The sequence below is a fragment of the Babylonia areolata genome, chromosome 24, assembly GCF_041734735.1.
Source record: "Babylonia areolata isolate BAREFJ2019XMU chromosome 24, ASM4173473v1, whole genome shotgun sequence".
Classification (NCBI taxonomy): domain Eukaryota; kingdom Metazoa; phylum Mollusca; class Gastropoda; order Neogastropoda; family Buccinidae; genus Babylonia; species Babylonia areolata.
In genome coordinates, this window is record NC_134899.1 from 5,315,947 (window position 1) to 5,334,443 (window position 18,497).

The 18,497-nt window shown below is 37.9% G+C and overlaps 1 protein-coding gene across 5 annotated transcripts in view; it reads left to right on the top strand.

Annotated features, from left to right (window-relative positions):
• The window catches only part of LOC143299175 (FHF complex subunit HOOK-interacting protein 1B-like), a 54,405-nt gene extending 43,267 nt beyond the window's left edge, over positions 1-11,138 (top strand). For all 5 annotated transcript variants that reach the window (XM_076612313.1, XM_076612315.1, XM_076612317.1 and 2 more), the window contains 3 exons: positions 5,186-5,364; positions 6,267-6,468; positions 6,827-11,138. In XM_076612313.1, the coding sequence (XP_076468428.1) occupies positions 5,186-5,364; positions 6,267-6,468; positions 6,827-7,128 (683 nt within the window). In that variant the 3' untranslated portion in view covers positions 7,129-11,138. The remainder of the gene's footprint in view (positions 1-5,185; positions 5,365-6,266; positions 6,469-6,826) is intronic.
• Positions 11,139-18,497: the final 7,359 nt, after the last annotated feature.

Here is an 18,497-nt window from a genome sequence, read left to right on the forward strand (position 1 = left end):
TTTAATGGGGAAAATGGAAAAAGCGAACATTATAGAATAGAATAGAATATCTTTATTACCAAGTGTACTGGGGTCACAAGGAATATTGGGGAGGAGGGGAGGGGGGGTGGGGGGGGGACAGTACTGTACATGAAAAGGTACAAGCATAAATTGGAAATCATACACAGTCACATATACAGTAGAATTTAGGATACATACTTGTGCATATCAATATGAGAACTTATGCACACTCACACATGCACACTCACACTCATAACACTTGCACGCAAACACACACACAGACACACACATGCACATGCGCAGACACACACACACACACACACACACACACACACACACACATTTGAACATAAACCGCATATTTCATGAGCATGGTGTTGATGACTAGGTCTTCTTATGCAGTCACTGCTGTGAATTATTTTCAATGGGTTGTACGGTTGTGATCCAGTGCATCAACATTCAATGGAATTTAATTTGATAAGGACTGCACCAGCCAAGGGAGACTGTTAATCATGTGTGTCATCTTGACAGTCCTTGTTGATCATTCCAAAAAGTATTTCCTTGTTTTAAAAGTTACTTTCTTTTATCATTTCTCCTTCTCTACCTTCCTATTCCTGTGCTTGACTGAGGTTGATCCTAATGCAGGGAATGAGAAATGATTGATTTTGCAGTGGCTTCCCTTGGTGAAGGAGGTTGAGCGTCAAGTATCATGATGGCTTTGCGTTCAGGGGTTGAGCGCTTTACTAGAGAGACTAAAGTTTTGAGGATTCTTGTTTGAGTCTTTTAATGTTATATATATATATATATATATATAATATAGCTTTGTCCTAGTTTCGTGATTAATTTCACACTCTTTTTCATTTTCTGATTGAGTGATTCTGTCTTTCTCTACAAAGTAATGTTGGTGTTTGGCATTACTGCATCCAATTCTCTTCAATGCGTTCAGACCAGAGAAAAGTCTTGGATTGTTGATGTTTTTGAACCCTGAAACATGAAGATAGATTTAATATCAAAGATTAAATGTGCAGCAGAAGCACAGCTTATGTAACGTATCAGAAAGTGAAATGCTGTGAAACGTTTGACAAAGTTTGTTCTTAATTAATCTAGAATAGAAATAAAACACAAGTGAGTCAAAAATGGTATTCATAATTTCATAGCAGTCATTCTTAAACATGAAACTGGTTTACTTTAATTTAGCAAGGATTTCAGAATTATCAAGTAATCAAATTTGGATAATATTGGCTTTCTGTATTCATTGAAAAAGAAAGTATTGAAAGTGCCTGTCTATATATGTTCAAGATGTGTTTGTTTCTCATGACTGTGTTTATTATGATGGTGGTAAGATCCCAGTACTTATTCTATTACAGTATTAGTGACAAACTGACTGACATAAAATGGTATTAGCGATTCTAGCATCAAGCATTTTGAAAACAGACTGTTTCACTTTTTTTTTTCTTTTTTTCTTTTTTTTTTGCAGTGTGTTTGGAAAGAGCCGCATGTGTAGCAGGGTGTTTTTGTGGTTGATTTATAAAGTTTGCATGCAAAGGCTAGGTCTGTTCTAAAAATGAATATCCATGACCAGTGTTTTTAAAGGACAGCTATCCCACCATGCTATCAACTTCCCATCCCTCAACTCCAATCTGTGCACACCCCCTCAACCTTTGCCCATTTTCTCCACATGCATTTGTAGACACACTCTCTCACACACAGACACACGCTTACACGCACATACACACACACAGTGACAAGCTTACATAAGCACACACTTGCAATCACACACGCACGAAAACACAAAATTATACAAACATACACGTATGTGTGTTTGGATGTCAGTTGAAGTATAGGTACTCATGTGTTTCTACTGGTTTTGATCTTATACTTATTGCAGATTTCAGTTTCTTTGGTCTACGATTCATGTTCACACTTCGTGTATGTGTGTTGTGTTATGTGCGTGTGACGAAAGTCGTGCTGCATACATCAATGTACTTTTGTGTTTGAGTGTGTGTGCATCCATGTGTGCGTTTGTGTGTACACATACATGCCTTTGTGCTTTTGTGCATTTTTGTGTGTGTGCATACTGGTGTTTATTGACATGATAGGGTCTGACCTCCAGTTTATTCCCTGACATAAATTATTTGTTTGAAAAGAAGCATTTTGAAAAGAAGCATTTCAGTAACTGGTATCATGAACATGATGAGGGCACAAAAGCCTTCTAAGTTCTGTGTGTTCGTATGTGTGTTTGTGCATGTATTTGTGTGTTTGTGCATATATTTGTGTGTGTGTGTTTGTGTGAGTGTGTGTGCCTGTGTGTGAATTTACAAATTTGCCAAATAGTAGACATGCTCCCATGTAGTTGTTGGGTAGATAAGGTGTACTGTATATGTGTGAATTTGTATGAGAATCCACATTCATGTCTGTTTGACAGATGTTCGTCTTCAGTTTAACGTCTTTCCACTTGAAGTGATGTTAGACGGGGGAATAAACCCCCCCAAAACCCCCAAAAACGTGGGGGGTAGGGGTTGTGGGAGGGGGGTGGGGGTAAAAGTGTGTATGTGTGGAGGGTGAATAGGGAGAGACGCTAGGGAAAATGGAAACGTTATAAACGCCAACATCAAACAACTATAACAAATGTCCTATTGGACTACGCAGCAAACCTTTGACAGATGTGTGTGTGTGTGTGTGTGTGCGCGCGTGTGTGTGCACGTGCGCGCGTGTGCACTTGCAAGCATGCTATTTTTGTTTTTTTCTTTTTAGAAATCTGCAACATTGCAAAGTGTTTCATATTTCTTGTCAGTTTCCTTTTTTGAAAAGCAGCATTTTAATGATTATTGGCACTTAATAATCTTGAGGGAGCACTTTTGTTTTTTCTTTAAAATTTTTTTTTTTACATATCTGTATGCTTTTGCGTATTTAAATATAAATCTATAACGTTTTTCACAATATATGTGTATTCTGTCTCTGTATTCTGTTGCTTTTCATTTATAGTCTTTTGTTTTATTTTCCCATTTTTTTTCATGTGTATTTGCCTTTTTGCTTTTCATGGGACATATATATAAAATCTAGAGTAAATTCTCTGTAAAAGAAATGTCAGTATTTGTGGCTGTGTTCTCAACAGTTGTGTAATTTTAGATAACAATCTTTGTTTCTTTTGCAACTGCACATTGCATTCCATTTCACTGGAGATACTGATTCCTTGTGTATGCATTTTTATTTTCAATAAATGTCTTGGTTTATTAATATAGCATTGCAAACTGGTTGAAGGAAATTATTTTTCAGTGATATTAATCACTGATATGTAACATTCCGGTGGTTTCCTAGCAACGAATGTTTGTTATGAAATGTTGAATGCATTCTTCATAATACATTGCGTTGTTCTGTCCGATGTGATCACATCCTGTAACACAAACATTTTTTATTTGTTTGTGGCAGATTTGAGAAGGCTTGAAATAAAATATATTTCTTTTGTGTAAAGGTATGTTCAGAAAAATGGGGAATGTTTATATTATTACATCTTAGTAGAAGTAGATTTCTTAAGCAATACTAAACAGTCTTTTATTTTAATTATCTATTTATCAATGTCTTGAAAAGAAATTCAGAATCATCAATAATATCAATAATACCAGAAATATTTATTTGACCAAGTGCAGTGCTGTTTAAGTCAGGTTTTTCTTGTATTCTACTTACAAGTTATTTCATAATAAGTTATGGAATACAGCTACTCCTGACATGACGGTTGGAGAGAATCTTACCCTTGTTTAAAGATGTTTTCTGTTTTCTTTTCCATTCTATCTTTATTTTCTTAAATTCAGCTTTTTTTTTTTTTTTTTTTTTTTTTTTTTTTTTTGCTTTAAAGACGTTGGCCACTTACCAGCAAACTTTCTAAAACCGTTCACATAACTTGTTGATAAAAATGAAACTTTATTTGTTTAAAGCAGGGTGCCCCCCCCTCCCCCGCCCCCCCTCAGAAAAAAGAGGGAAGATAAACAGATAAACTGGGGAAAACCAGAAACACGAATGAAGAAAATTGTTTGGAAAACAAACAAACAAAAAAACACAAAACAAAAAACAAACAAACCACATACAGACAATGAAACAGCACTCTTTTATATCAGCATATGTACAGTGACAACACATCCAAGCTAACATTTTATTGCATTACTTTTTTGTCACAACTGATTTCTATGTGTGAAATTGAGCCTTCTCTCCAAGGACAGTGCAGCACCACTCTTCTCTTTTTTTGTTTGTTTATAACAAGTATGTTTGTTTTACTGTCAAAATGGATTTTTGTACAGGGACAACCTTTCACATGTGTTAAATGTATACACATTACTCATGGGACTTTGGTTTATCATTTCATCCAAAAGACTAGCTGTAGCACCCAAACCACTGTCTTCATCGAAAAATGGACATTTGAATATGTAGTGAAATGTATCTTCAGGTTGTTTAAAGTACATCAGTTTTCATAAGAAACTTTTCTCTTTTTTTTTTAACTTTTTAAAAATTTTTATTATATCACGGAACATTAGCTATTCTTCCTGTCTGAGTCAGCAAATAGATGGATTTTTGCTTATGACTTATTGTTCAAAACTGAAATGAACTTAACGAATTGTTGAGGCATCTGCTCCATTTAGGGGGGGTGGGGGGGAGGGGGAAGAAGTAGATTTGTTGTAGTTTATATGTTGGCACACTTTAATGCGTACTTGAAACTGAAATTATTAAGAAGACTAATGCTGATTTTTTTTTTCCAGTCAATAAAGTATATGATATTACTTGTCAGTGTTGCACCAGAGATGTTTGATTCAACTGCCTGAAAAAGGTCTTGCAAGAAAACTGAAATTTTGCACAACTACAAGTAACAGCAGCAGCAACAATAACAATGACAGCAATACCACCAACAACAAGAAAAGGTTGATAAATTATTTTTCACTATATAGAGATACATATATATATATATTTACTCTGAATTAGGGAATGTGTAGGGATGTGATGATGTATATTTACTCGTCGAATCAAGGAATGCTCATGGATGCCTGTTTCCCCCCTCACCTCTACCCTCCACTCCTCGCCCACCATGGAGTCTCTTTCTTGCTGCTGTGTTCAGTCAGAAAAGAGATGAGTATATGTATACTGTATGAATCAGGGAATGTTTATTTTATGCCTTGTTTTCCCCCCTCGCCCCCGCCAGGTCCGTTCCTTGCTGCCGTGTTCAGTCGACTGGAAGGCATGGTGCAGAACTCGCTGTACGCCAACTTGCTGCTGACAGGCCTTGTGTCCCGAATGGCTGCCTTCCCCCAGCCCCTGCTCCGGTCCTTCCTCCTCAACGTCAACCTGGTGTTCCAGCCTTCTGTCAAGTCACTGGTGCAGGTCGGTGGAGAGACAGAGAGTGTTGTCAGTGCGTGTTGTGGGTGGGTGTTGTGTGCGTGTGGGTATATGTGCTGAGGTCCTTCCTCCTCGACTTTAGCTGTTCCAGCCCTGTCTGGTTACTGGTGCAGATGGGTAGCAAGGCAGAGAGTGTGAGAGAGAGTGTTGTCAGTGTGTGTTGTGTTGTAGATGTGTTGCGGTTGGTGTGTCGTGTGTGTGTTGTGGGTGTGTGTGTGTACTCAGGTCCATCCTCCTTAACTTCAGCCAGGTGTTACAGCCCTCTGTCAAATCACTGGTGTAGGTCAGTAGATAGAGTGTGTGAGAGATTCTTTATTGTGAGTTGAGCATGGGTCCCTAAGAACATCAGGAAGACCCATCTTTAATGTAAGTTGAATGTCAGTACCTAAGAAAGTCAGTAAGACCTGTCTTCAATGTGAGCTGTGCATTGGTCCCTCAGAAAGTCAGTAAGACCTGTCTTCAATGTGAGCTGAGCATTGGTCCCTCAGAAAGTCAGTAAGACCTGTGTTCAATGTGAGCTGAGCATTTGTCCCTCAGAAAGTCAGTAAGACCTGTCTTCAATGTGAGCTGTGCATTGGTCCCTCAGAAAGTCAGTAAGACCTGTCTTCAATGTGAGCTGTGCATTGGTCCCTCAGAAAGTCAGTAAGACCTGTCTTCAATGTGAGCTGAGCATTGGTCCCTCAGAAAGTCAGTAAGACCTGTCTTCAATGTGAGCTGTGCATTGGTCCCTCAGAAAGTCAGTAAGACCTGTCTTCAATGTGAGCTGAGCATTTATCCCTTAGAAAATCAGTAAGTTCAGTCTTTATTGTGCATTTAGTGTCTGTGCCTAAGAAAGTCAGTAAAACCTGTCTTCAATGTGAGCTGAGCATGGGTCGCTGTTTCTGCAGGTGTTGTCGTCAGTGCGGCAGAAAGTGGACAGCTATGCTGTGACGACGGGCAACTTCAGTGCCTTGATCCAGAAGGCCAGAGTGAACCTGAAGCGACGGGAGGACTCCCTTCTGTACCCCTCCCAGGCCCCGCCCACTGCAGACTATGGGACCGCTCACCCTGGCAAGTCCAGATCGGCCACTTTGAGCGATTTCCCTTCAGGTACTTGTGGTGCTGGTCATCAGCATTTATGGTCATTTTGCAGCCTTGCCTTGTCCTTTTATGTTGAACTCCTTTGAATTTGAAAGGGGAAAACAATGTTCAGTTCATTGAAATTTTTTTTAAGTCAGCATAGTTTATAATTGATCAAATTTAACATGACTAGCTGGCAAAAAAAGGAAGGGGGTGTGGGGGGGGGGGGGGGCAAAAGCTATTTACATGTGTTTGTGTGTGCATGTGTGTGTGCCCATTTGTGTGCAAGTTAGCTCACACATAACATTTATGCAGGTACAATAGCATTTACACTGATGGTTTTTTTTGTGTGTGTTTTTTGTTTTTTTTTGCCCCCTTTTGTTTCCAGAAAAGAAGAAAGTGTCACTGGCAGACCTCCTGTTCCGCCGGACCCCAAAGCAGCGGGGTCAGGGTCAGGGTGGGTCGGGGCGCGGCAGGGGGCAGCAACTCCAGCGGGTGCCTGTGTCTGGGGGCGTGGGGTACCGCTTCATCAACAGCCAGGGCCCCCCCGGCCCTCAGCACAGCCCAGACGTCAAGACATGGAACGCCGTCTACTGTGCCTTGGTGCTGGAGGAGTTCCTCAAGGAGCTGGCCGCGCTGTCTCTGGAGCACTCTGTGCTCATCTGTGATGAGGGCTACGTCAGCAGTTAACTGCTGCATCGCATGTAGTGTCAGGTGTTGGCTGAAATGAGTGCTACGTCAGCAGTTAACTGCTGCATCGCATGTAGTATCAGTGTTGGCTGAAACGAGGGCTACGTCAGCAGTTAACTGCTGCATCGCATGTAGTATCAGGTGTTGGCTGAAACGAGGGCTACGTCAGCAGTTAACTGCTGCATCACACATAGTATCAGTGTGAGTAGTGACGAGGGCTACGTCAGCAGTTAACTGCTGCATCACACATAGTATCAGTGTGAGTAGTGACGAGGGCTACGTCAGCAGTTAACTGCTGCATCGCATGTAGTATCAGTGTTGGCTGAAACGAGGGCTACATGAGCAGTTAATTGCTGCATCGCTTGTAGTATCAGTGTTGGCTGAAACGAGGGCTACATGAGCAGTTAATTGCTGCATCGCATGTGGTATCAGTGTTGGCTGAAACGAGGGCTACATGAGCAGTTAATTGCTGCATCGCATGTGGTATCAATGTCGGCTGAAACGAGGGCTACATGAGCAGTTAATTGCTGCATCACTTGCAGCAGCAGTGTCAGCTGTGATGAGGGCTATGTCAACAGTTAACTGCTGCCACGTTGTCACACTTTGTAGCTGTCTTAGTGAGGAAAATCAATGGTTTCTGTACTGAGCGCTTTGCTGAGTGATGAGTCATGACAGAGGAAGATCTCCATAGGTGGTTACTGCTGTGGTGGCAAACAACATGACTGGGGGATAACAGAACATTTTGTGTGTGTGTTTGTGTGTGGTTTGTTGGGAAGATCACAACAGTATATATTTAATTAGGATTTTTACTTTTTTTTTTATACCCATTTAAAAAAAATTTTTTTTGTAGAAATGGTCATGTCTGTGTAAACATAAAAATAGAGGAAAAGATCAGAGGGAGGTGTGATTGTCTGAACTTTTTTTTTTTTTCAAACATCAGTGTGAGGGAGAGAACATTCGTGTTTGTGTTATAATCTGTGCACTCTGGTCTGTGTGCATGTGGCCAGTGGGTCAAATGGGAGCGAAGGCTGTGGGGTGTGTATAAATATATATATATCTGTGTGTGTGTGTGTGTGTGTGTGTGTGTGTGTGTTTGTCCCACTCGACTTGAGAACAAAGATTAAAGTAATATCATTTTATGGTAGTACAGATAACACTTACAATGAAGTACAGTGTACTGGATAATTACATGACACACAAAAATTTTGTCCCTTCCATAATGTTTTTTTCCCCATTTGTTTGGTTCAGATTATTGTAATGCAACTATCATTATCCTGTATTTGAAAGACTGTACAGGTGTTATTGCATGGTACTATTATAAAGTATATGAAATATGTTTTTAAAACAAATTGCTGATGGCCTAACACCAACCTTAGATAAGAGCAGCCTTTTTGCACATCCATAATCCAACGCACATAAAAACTATTACAGAGCTGATATATGACACTTTTCAAAGTATATATTTCAATATAAACATAAAAATATTACATAGACTTAATGTTAGCAGTAGACCATAGCAGCATATTTGCACTGACATAATCCTACACATATAAAAGATATTATAAAGCTCTTTGGCAATGAAAGACTGAAAAATAAGATGATAATGTAAGTCATTATTTTGAAATCTGACATCTTAAAAACACTGTGTGCCCCAGACATCACCCGCTATAAAAATGTATTTGCAGGTATTACTTGGAACAGTAGTCTGTGCTGAAATTGTCCAAATACACAAAAAAGCTGTATTCTGCTCACATCTACTCGTGAAACTGCAAGAAATTTATTTATTCTGAAAAGTGGATGTCTAATTTCAAATTCTTGAAAATGATGTGGCACAAGTTTGCCCATAACTGAATGTTTGATCATAGATTTTTTCTCTATAAGAATTTATACTTTTTAAGAAATATTTTTTGAAGATTTTTTTAATTCACATACAGTAACAAAAAATACATCCGTATTTTAAACAGAGATTTGTCTTCCTTTTATTATTAATTTGGCTGTTAACAGCAATGAATAAACAAAAGGGTAGGAAAATTATACCATATGATAGCTGCTTTATCAAAATATTGAAAACAAAGAAAGAAAAAAGTTATCCTCCCAAGAGTGCATTGCAAACTTTCAGTTGAGTTTCTTTTAAAACTTCTTTAGATGGTATTTAACAAATTTGTTTCAGAAAGGTAAGAAATGTTTATGTAACAAGAATTAATGAAAAGTTTCCTTTTGTTTCTAACTTTTTTTTCAATGAATGTAATGTTTAAAGTAGGAATAGATAGGTTTTGTCATTTGCTGGCCACATTGCAAGGTGTTTGTGGCCATTTTATGAGAATAAATGCTTCATGTTGAAGGGTATATTTATATGCTTTTGTCTGCCTATACTTTTCTGTTGATCTCTTAAGCATGTGTTTCGCTGTATACAGATTTATTTTCATTACATGCAGTCTTATGTTTCTTGTACTAACGGTTTTAGAATGAATGGGTGAGACTTATGTTGCTTTTGGACAGGAATACTGTTGTCAACTTGCAGATGTAAGTGTGATAGATGTCTGTATACTGTGTGTACAAAATTTTCTTCACGGTGCCACGATGCTTACTTTTCATTGTTGATGTGTTGTTAAAGGAATGAGAGAGGGTTAATGTTGTGCGTGCATGTGTGTGGACGGATGAATGTGCGTACGAGCAGATGTGCTGGCACAGGCTTTTAAAATATTGAAGTGGTCCCCTCACCATGCAATGTCAGATGGTGTGTCCATGAAAGGAGATTGTGACAAGCACACGAACCTCACTGGCCCTGTGCAGGAGACTGTGTTACAGGAACTGCAACCTCTCTTCTGCCTTCCTCTCTCACAAAGCAGCTAATGTGTGTGTGTGTGGCTGACGTGTACATGGCGTCTGTATGTCACTACCATCCTCTCCGCACAGGGTGTGTTTTGATGGAAAATACCACCGTGCCTCTCTCCTTCCCTGCATTGCTCGCCAGCAAGGAAGGCTGAATTGAACGTTCGTGATCAGTTTCTCCTGACCTGTCAGAGTTCGATGTTCTAAGTGGGGTTGGGCGGTGGGAAGGCATATCAGAAGGGAAAGAAAATTTTTTTTTTTAATTCAGAAATTGGTATCTTATTACAGATTATCACTATCTTGCTTTTTTTTTCACAGAAAAAGTCAATATGTTAAATTCTTTTGTGCAAAATGGGTAGCTTTTCACAGAATATCAGTATCTGTGTTGCTTGCGTTATTCTGCACACATTGAAAAGTGACAGGCTGGTTTTGATTGGTTTAACAAGAGGAAATAAGAAGATAAGACAGAACTTTGTCTGTAAATTCACATAACTGTGTCTTTTGGCTCAAATACATGTAACAATTACATTAAACATATAAAGCACAATCACTTTTTAAAGTTCATTAAAATATGCATCACAATAACTTCAGTAATAAAATCAATGTTGATTAGGTAAGAAAAACCACATATATCTGATGCTGAAATATAGGATAAGAAGATAGCATTCACTTCCTGCTACATACATTAGTCCACTCATATTCATATTGATAAATTTCTACCTATAACCATCGTCATCAACAGGAAAATGTTCAGTTGTGGACGGAAATATATGAATGAAAAACCGCAGAAAATTTTAAAGTTGAAAATTATGGTTGGTTCCATGGCATAGGTTGTCCAACAGCACCAGGCTTGAAGGACATGCTCCACGTCCACAATCCAAGTACTCTTTTCAAGTCTCATTGGCTGGACACCTACCAGAACCTTGTGATTTCTGCATCCAAGTCACAGCTTCTCTTTATCTTTCTCTCTCTCTCTCTTGATGCTCTGTTTAAATCTCTGCCTCTTACTCCACCTGAGATATTTGGACATCTCATGATTCCCACATGGAAAAAAACAACAACAACAATGATTAAACTGGTCTCATTAGATACACCTTTTTTTTTCTTTTTTTTTCTCTCCCCAATACATCTGTGCATTTAAACTGCCACATTGATTTTTCTTGGACGTTTTTTTTTAACCCTTTCGCTGCCAGGAAAATAAGATTTAAGTGAAATCTATTTGCCAGGGTTTTTTCACAAAAAACGGGTATAAATTTTCAAAAAATTCTGTGCTCTTTGTTATTGGAGAAAGACCCATAAAAGTATATATTTTCTGAAAGGTAAATGAATAAAGAATACAAAACACATGCTGTTTTCCCATTTTATATATTTTTAGTGACATGCTGTTGTTTTGAAATCAGTGTTTTGTTTTTTGTCACATTTTCAACTTGTTCATTACAAACATTAGTCAGGTAATTTGCACAAAAACATCATATTTTCTGGACAAATGGATATCTGCAAACACAAAATCATACTAGAACAACCACAATATATATATATATATATATATATATATATATATATATATATATATATATTTTTAAGAGATAGATACACAATACATTGTGACTTCTCCAAGTGATAAGATGGATGTGAGGCCACGCCCCCTCAGTCTCCACCCCCCTCCTCCTCACCCCTCTCACACGGTCACTTGATTCAGTTCTCATCAGACCGCGTTGGCTGCGTGCCAAGAATATCGCTCTGCTGCTAATTCGGTCATCTGTCATCTGCTAACATCTGTACAGCCGGCATCACTCACTGACAGTTGCATCTTGGCCACTCTCTTGATTACTCCCTTTATTTTCTATCAGATCGTCCTATAAATGTTCATCACTATCTTCTCCTTCGAATTTATGCTTCAATTCTTTCTGAGCATCAGCTAAAGAAAGAAATCATGGTTGATTTAGTTCGTCACGATCGCATGTCTTGAGCACGGCGTCAGTCCGACATTTTGTTGAGCGAGCGAGGAGAGAAGTCAGGCAAACACTTGGACAGTGACCCAACCAAAACGTTCAAAAAAAGGACTGCTTCATGACGTAGATGGGGTTTCTAGCTATGAATAGAATCTAGAGAGGTTCCCCAGGCTAAAGCTACCACTATTTTTGCCAAGGAAGTGAATGCAAACCAGGGAAAAGTCAGAATATTTCGATGACGAGTTATCTCGTCATGCAGGCAGCGAAGCATACATGCTTGCCATGACGAGTTATCTCGTCATGCAGGCAGCCTAGGGGTTAATATAAAAAAAAATCTGATCAAGGTCAATCTTATTTTCCATGTCAAGCTTGTTTCGTATGCTGAAGTGAAGCATTCCTTTGATTGTAAGACTTAGGTGAAAGATACGACTGGGCTTGCAGTTGAATGGTGCTTCACTGGCTTTTCCAAGCTTTTCATGTGATTAAATGGTTGAAAGGGGAGACTTTGTTGGGAAGCAATGTAACAATTTGATATAAAAATAAATCACATATGAAGCATTCTTGATGGCTCCATATTTGAGCAAGAAGCATCCCTTCTTCATTAGATCTTGACCAGTAATCTGGTTGTCTTCATGATAAGCAGTTTTATGTGGATTGTGTGCAGTACCTAAAAAAAACTACATACACCTACAGAGGCCTGTTTTATCCTGACAGAGTGCGCTGTGTTTTGTACACATATTTTGAAAAAAAACGTACAGTTTCTCTGTGTGTGTGTGTGTGTGTGTGTACTCATTCGTCCATCATCTTCTTCAGTCAACTCTGTGAAGAGTCACCCATGTGCAACACAAAAGAACTGTTTACCAGATTCTTCCAGGTCTATCACTTGTGTATCCAAGCCTCTCTCTCTCTCCCTTTGTCTCACTCTCTCTCTCTATACATATATATATGCACATAAAAAAAAAGCTTAAAAGTGGCATTTGCAGTTGATCATTCTCTTGTACCATTAATTTTGTGATGACTGGCAGTGGTGATATGCTATCAGTATCCTCTGACTCTACAAGTGACTGTACTGTGGGTACCATCAAACAAAATTTATTATCAACTCACCAAATCAGTGTATCGGCAAATCTCCATGCCTGTCTTGTTTAATTGTTGCACATCTGCGAACTGCTTCAAGTTAGCAACTACTTGTTTAAAAAAACAATAAAAAAAACAAGAAAAAACAAACAAACAAACAACGACAAAAAAGAAAAGAAAAAAGAAAAAAAAGTGGCCAATTTAACTCAGTTTTGTGTGGGATCCTTTCTGTGGAAAGATGTGTTTGTCAAATGCACAGTGGTTTCTGTGGAAAGATGCGTTTGTCAAAAGCACAGTCAATCCCTCAGATGCTGCTGACAAATAAGCTTGTCAGTTAAGGCTGTGATCTCACCATGATGAAATAGAGCTGATGAGTATACCAGTCACCATTCTTTATTGTGATTTTTTTCTGTGTTTTTAGGTTCATGGCACACTGATCTCATTTCACCAAGGCTCATCAGTTAAGGGGTTAATTCAGCAACAGGATAGACACAAGAGAATATTAAGGAAGAAAAAGGATTATGTTTCCTGACTGCCTGCCAAACACAGAAAAGAAGATAAGCTGTCTTATGCAGTCTTTTTGGAAAGTAAATCCTCATCAGAATATGCTCCCAAAAAGACTGCAGGTAGTTGGTTTATTTCTTGTCTGGTATGAACAGATTTTTGTTTGTCAGAGAGTACAGCTAGTCCTGTAGTGGGGTATTTTGCAATAAAAACATATTTTGTATTTTATGAGGAAGGAAAAAGAAGAGAATTCAACGGGAGGAAAGAAGATGCTGCACTATTGTGATCACTGATGTGCTATTCCAGGGGAGAGCACTAGATGGAGAGACTGGCAGCAAGCATTTGACAAACACAAACTGTCTCTGGAACCGTAGCTTACCTCCCCAAACCAACTCTGTAAATGTATTTTATCATCTGCTTCAAACTGGTTGTGGTATCCGATCTTGCTCTTGCACTGTATAGCCTGTCAAATAATATATTTCTAAGTTCAGAATATTACCATTTCATTGCAGCCATATTAAAGAGTATACATGTGTATTTCTGACTGGGTCATAATTGGTTTTCATTGTAAAGTCTGTTTCAGAATGCTTTTGCTTTAAAAATTCTCTCCATATATGTTCGTTTGATCTCTTGGTGTAGTTTATTTTTTGTGTGTACTGTGTCCATTCTGCAGTGTGATGTCAGTGGAATGATCAGTTGTTTGCTCTGCTGATGAATGGAGATCTCTCAGTATTAATAGCATCCCCACCTTCTGGAAATTCTGTGCTAGAAATTTTCCTCTTTTCTATCACTCTTTGTTTTTGCCTTTTTTTTTTTCGCCTTCACTGTTGTTTTCTTTTTCTGCCTCCCCAGTCCATTGCCCTTTCTTTTTTCAAGGAAGCTTTGACATGATTTTTCTCTTTTCCGCAGTCTGTGATGTACTATCTGTGCTGTTTTGCTCCGACGGTTAGGTAGTGAGATAATAAACTCTGGGATGTGCACAAGCTGCCCATTCTGCAGTGTGATTTGCCTATATGGCATTTTTTATGTATTTTTTGTTTGGCTTTGAAGTATTGTTTTTTCCTTTCTTATGATTTTTTGTAATCTGGGGATGATAAATTAAGCGGAATGGCTGGCGTCCTCAACATGGCCTGGTCTTATTTGCCATAAGGAGCGAAATGGTTGGGATACTGTCATGAACTGTTTTGTCGGTTTGTTTCAGTGGTTTTTTTGTAGACGTGAGTTTTGTTTTGACGCGGTTGAGCATTTGTTTGGTTTGACAGTCCTGATATGGCCCTGTGCAGTCGGCTGGACCTTAAGCAACAAGAACAAGGATCCAGAACACCACCCTTATTCCGCAGTTCCCTTCCCAAACAACAGAATTTTTTGTTCATTATTTTGTTGCAAAATTAGTGTGTACATCAGTCATTATTGGAACTTACCAAGTGATGTGGAGAAGAGAATTCATTCTGAATTAAAGAGACTTTGAACATTCAAAAAAGGTTTCAGAAGTAGGTTGTCTGTATTATTTATGATGAAATGAAACATGAAAGTAATAGTGTGAGTAACATTAAAGTAAGTTCCATTCGAAACTGACAGTTAACAGTACAGAGATTTTGGAAAGCAGTTTTGTCATCGGTCCGTTCCAATTGCTGGATGGACTTCTCAGGCCATTGCCAACTTTATGTATCAAATGCTGTGATCTAGTTTGTGTCTTAAAGACTAAATTCTTCAAAAGCAGGATGAAAACAAAATTTATTCCCAGTGACAGGAATTTTTAAGTAAGCATGTACATTATGATGATATATAGTTATTATATAATTTATCAACTTTTGTTGTTGTTGTTTTGGTAGTTTCTTTGCTCTTGCATTGAACTTAAGACCTGTTTTCTCCACTAGTCTTGAAGGTATCTCAAGTTCATGACATTAAGTTCTGAATCAGCATGTGTTACACTCTCTTGACATTAAATTGACACCTCATTGACATATGGTTGCCACTCCTTCAGTCACATATGTAACCGTGTACCATCAAGAGTTGGAAGTCACCTTTTATAGTTTTGGATTTGAGCAAGAAAGTGGTTGAAATGTAGATTATTTAATTTGTGTAAATTCTATTTGATAATCTTAGTTTTTGTAATGTATTTGAACAAGAAATGGGCTGAGAGGGTGTAAATTATTATTAGCTCACTTACTTGAAAGTAATTTTTACTGTTGGAATAAGCTTTGAAAGCATGTCAAGGACATACAAAAACATTAACAGTGAAAAGTCCAAAATTTGACATTCAGCTTTTCTCTTATGGAGGGAGGGTCTGTTGTCTGAAAGTATGGTAATGAGCACTTCATATTGCTGGACTGGCGCCTTTTTTTAAATTTTTTTTTTTATCAATTTTTATTTATTTAATGAACACCAAAATTGAATGTGAGTCGTGTCAAGCATGAGCATTTTGTTTGCTTTGCTTATTGATGAATCTATCAGCACTATTGCTTTGGTGGTAGTTTCCTTCATCCTTTTTTGTGACATTTTTCTTGATCTCAAGCATTTCCTGGGTTTTACACATCGTATAGCTGTGTTTCAAGACTGTATATAATTGCATATGTAACTGCTGTTAATATAGATCTCGTGAACTCACTGTATCTTGTTTGTTGATGTAATCTGATTACTACAGACATAGTTCATGTTAAAAAAGCAACAACATTGTATTTTTTAGTTTGACAAAGTTTGCTAGCCATTGAACACAATGTTAGTGAAAAACATGTAAAAGCAAAGAGTCACTTGAGTAGTGTGGTATTTCAACAGTGTTAATTGTAATCTATGACATAATGTATAGTCCTCAACGGTGGCCTGTGAGAAGGGCTTTGGAGGGTTTGATAATTAAGTAGTTAAAACCTCTAGATTTACCATTTCAGGAAGTAGTTTGTACATGATGCACAGAAAACAGCTAGAAGTGGTAATTAGGTAGCCTTTAAGACAGAGGATATCATGTAATTTAGATTCCCTATTTGATAGGATAATTATCTGGTTTTGATATGTAGCATCTTTAGCAACTTAGAACATGTTTCTCCCTTCTTTTGAATTTTAATTATTATAATTTATTATTATATTTTCAAAGGTATAGTGGTAGATGTGGGACAGTGAGAATGGTATATATATTTGATACGTTTCTCAGCTGAACTAAGATTTAGTTTTGCTTTCTTCAATATCCATGTCAATAGATAGATGTACATTTACATAATTCATTAATAGCAATAGGACTTTTTTTTTTTCTTTTTTGCATTCCATGGTGATCAAGTGGAAAATTTAGCAGTAAGCAACAGCAGAGAAGAATCAAAGACCTAAGGGAGAATGATGCTTTTGCAATCTCAGCCATGTTATGGAACTGCAGTCAGTTGTCTTGGTTTGTGAATATGGTTTGTGGAGGACTGGAGGCTCTTTATATATCCACATCATGTCGCAGAGTGTTGCTTAATTTTTGTGTGTGTGTGGTTTATAGTCAGAAGTCTTGCTGGGTCTATAAGTATTTGCAGTAAATACTGATGTGTAATCAGACCAAAACATGTACCTATAGTCTTATTTACAAAAAATAAAATGTTTTGTGCAGTTTAACTTACTTTTGACCACTGAAGTCGCATTTCCGCATCAGCCAAAGCAAGCTGATTCGCTGATATGTGATCCAAGTTGGTTATCCGCAAACCTAATTCTCTTAATTTTTGGAGGTGGGACAGGCTGTTTCATGGACGTCACAGGGGAATCCCCAGCTATTCTTTAATGCAGTTTTCTGTGCTTTTGGCAGTCAAGATATGAAATTGGTTAGAATCCACAAGAAAGAGTACTGACTGCTGTTGCATAGCAAGACAATGACAGTTTTACTTCATTATGTGTACATTAACAAATGTGATGTTTGTGTCGCTAGGATATTAAATTAGGCCAAAATTATTGAATTTACTGTGATGTAAACTATGCAGTCAAATTTTTCACTTTTTGATTTGGTTTCAGTTCATTGCATTGTTTTATGAAATACAACAGGCGCTGAGCTTTCATTGTAATTATGAACATCTGAAACTATTGAAAGCTTTTGGCCACATTATACAGCGTAATCCCAGTATTTTTATGTAAATTGTGTTGCTTTGCTCACGCAAACTAGGACAGGATGTGGATTCTTTGGCATTATAATATGTATGGTGGAATGGAGCTGGTCAGGTCTTTGGCTTTATTGCAAAACCAGTCCGACTTGTAATGCAGACATTTTGTAAGTTATATCCAGCTCCATAAAGCTCATTTGAGACAAAACAGATAACAATGACATAATATCCAAGATCATCAAACAACATACATTTTAGATTTTTGGGCGAGCAATCGAACATCAGAATGATTCAATTTTAGTTTATCACATGTTTCTGTTGTGAAGCAGGGATAAGTCATTTTTGTGTTAATGTTTGTTCCTGATCGTTTTGTAGACATGTCATGGTGTTTTGTGGCCTTAGCAGTCATCTGTCCTTGAAGCAATAGACACTGTTCTTGTTACTGTGATCTAGGAAATTGGTAACCTCATTTTGTTTCAGACCATGTACTGGATACTGACCTCATGTTAAGGCTGAGCCAAGTACCCTTTGACCTCATCTGAAGGTTAGGGTCTAGCCACAAGCAATGAAGAAAATCTGCCGCTTTTTTGATCATGGTCATCTCCTCCATCAAAGGGTTGTGAATGAATTGTGCTGATATTGACAGGAAGTCTGGTTGAAACCCACCCACACTGTCTAGGCATGAGTATCTCGATGTTCATAAATGGTCTTGTCTGAAAACGTCCCAGTCCAGATTTTGTGTTATCTTTTTGAATACAGCAACCTCATTACTATCTGTTGACAGATTTGCTTATTTCTCTCTATAGGCCTTTATTTTGCATGGATATTAGATTGGGAGATATTTGGTGTGAATTGAAAGTTATGAGGGTGAAAAAGTTTGTGTTGTGCAAATCATGTGTGCAACAGTAAATTAAAATTTTTTGGACTGCATAACTTTGGCTTCAGC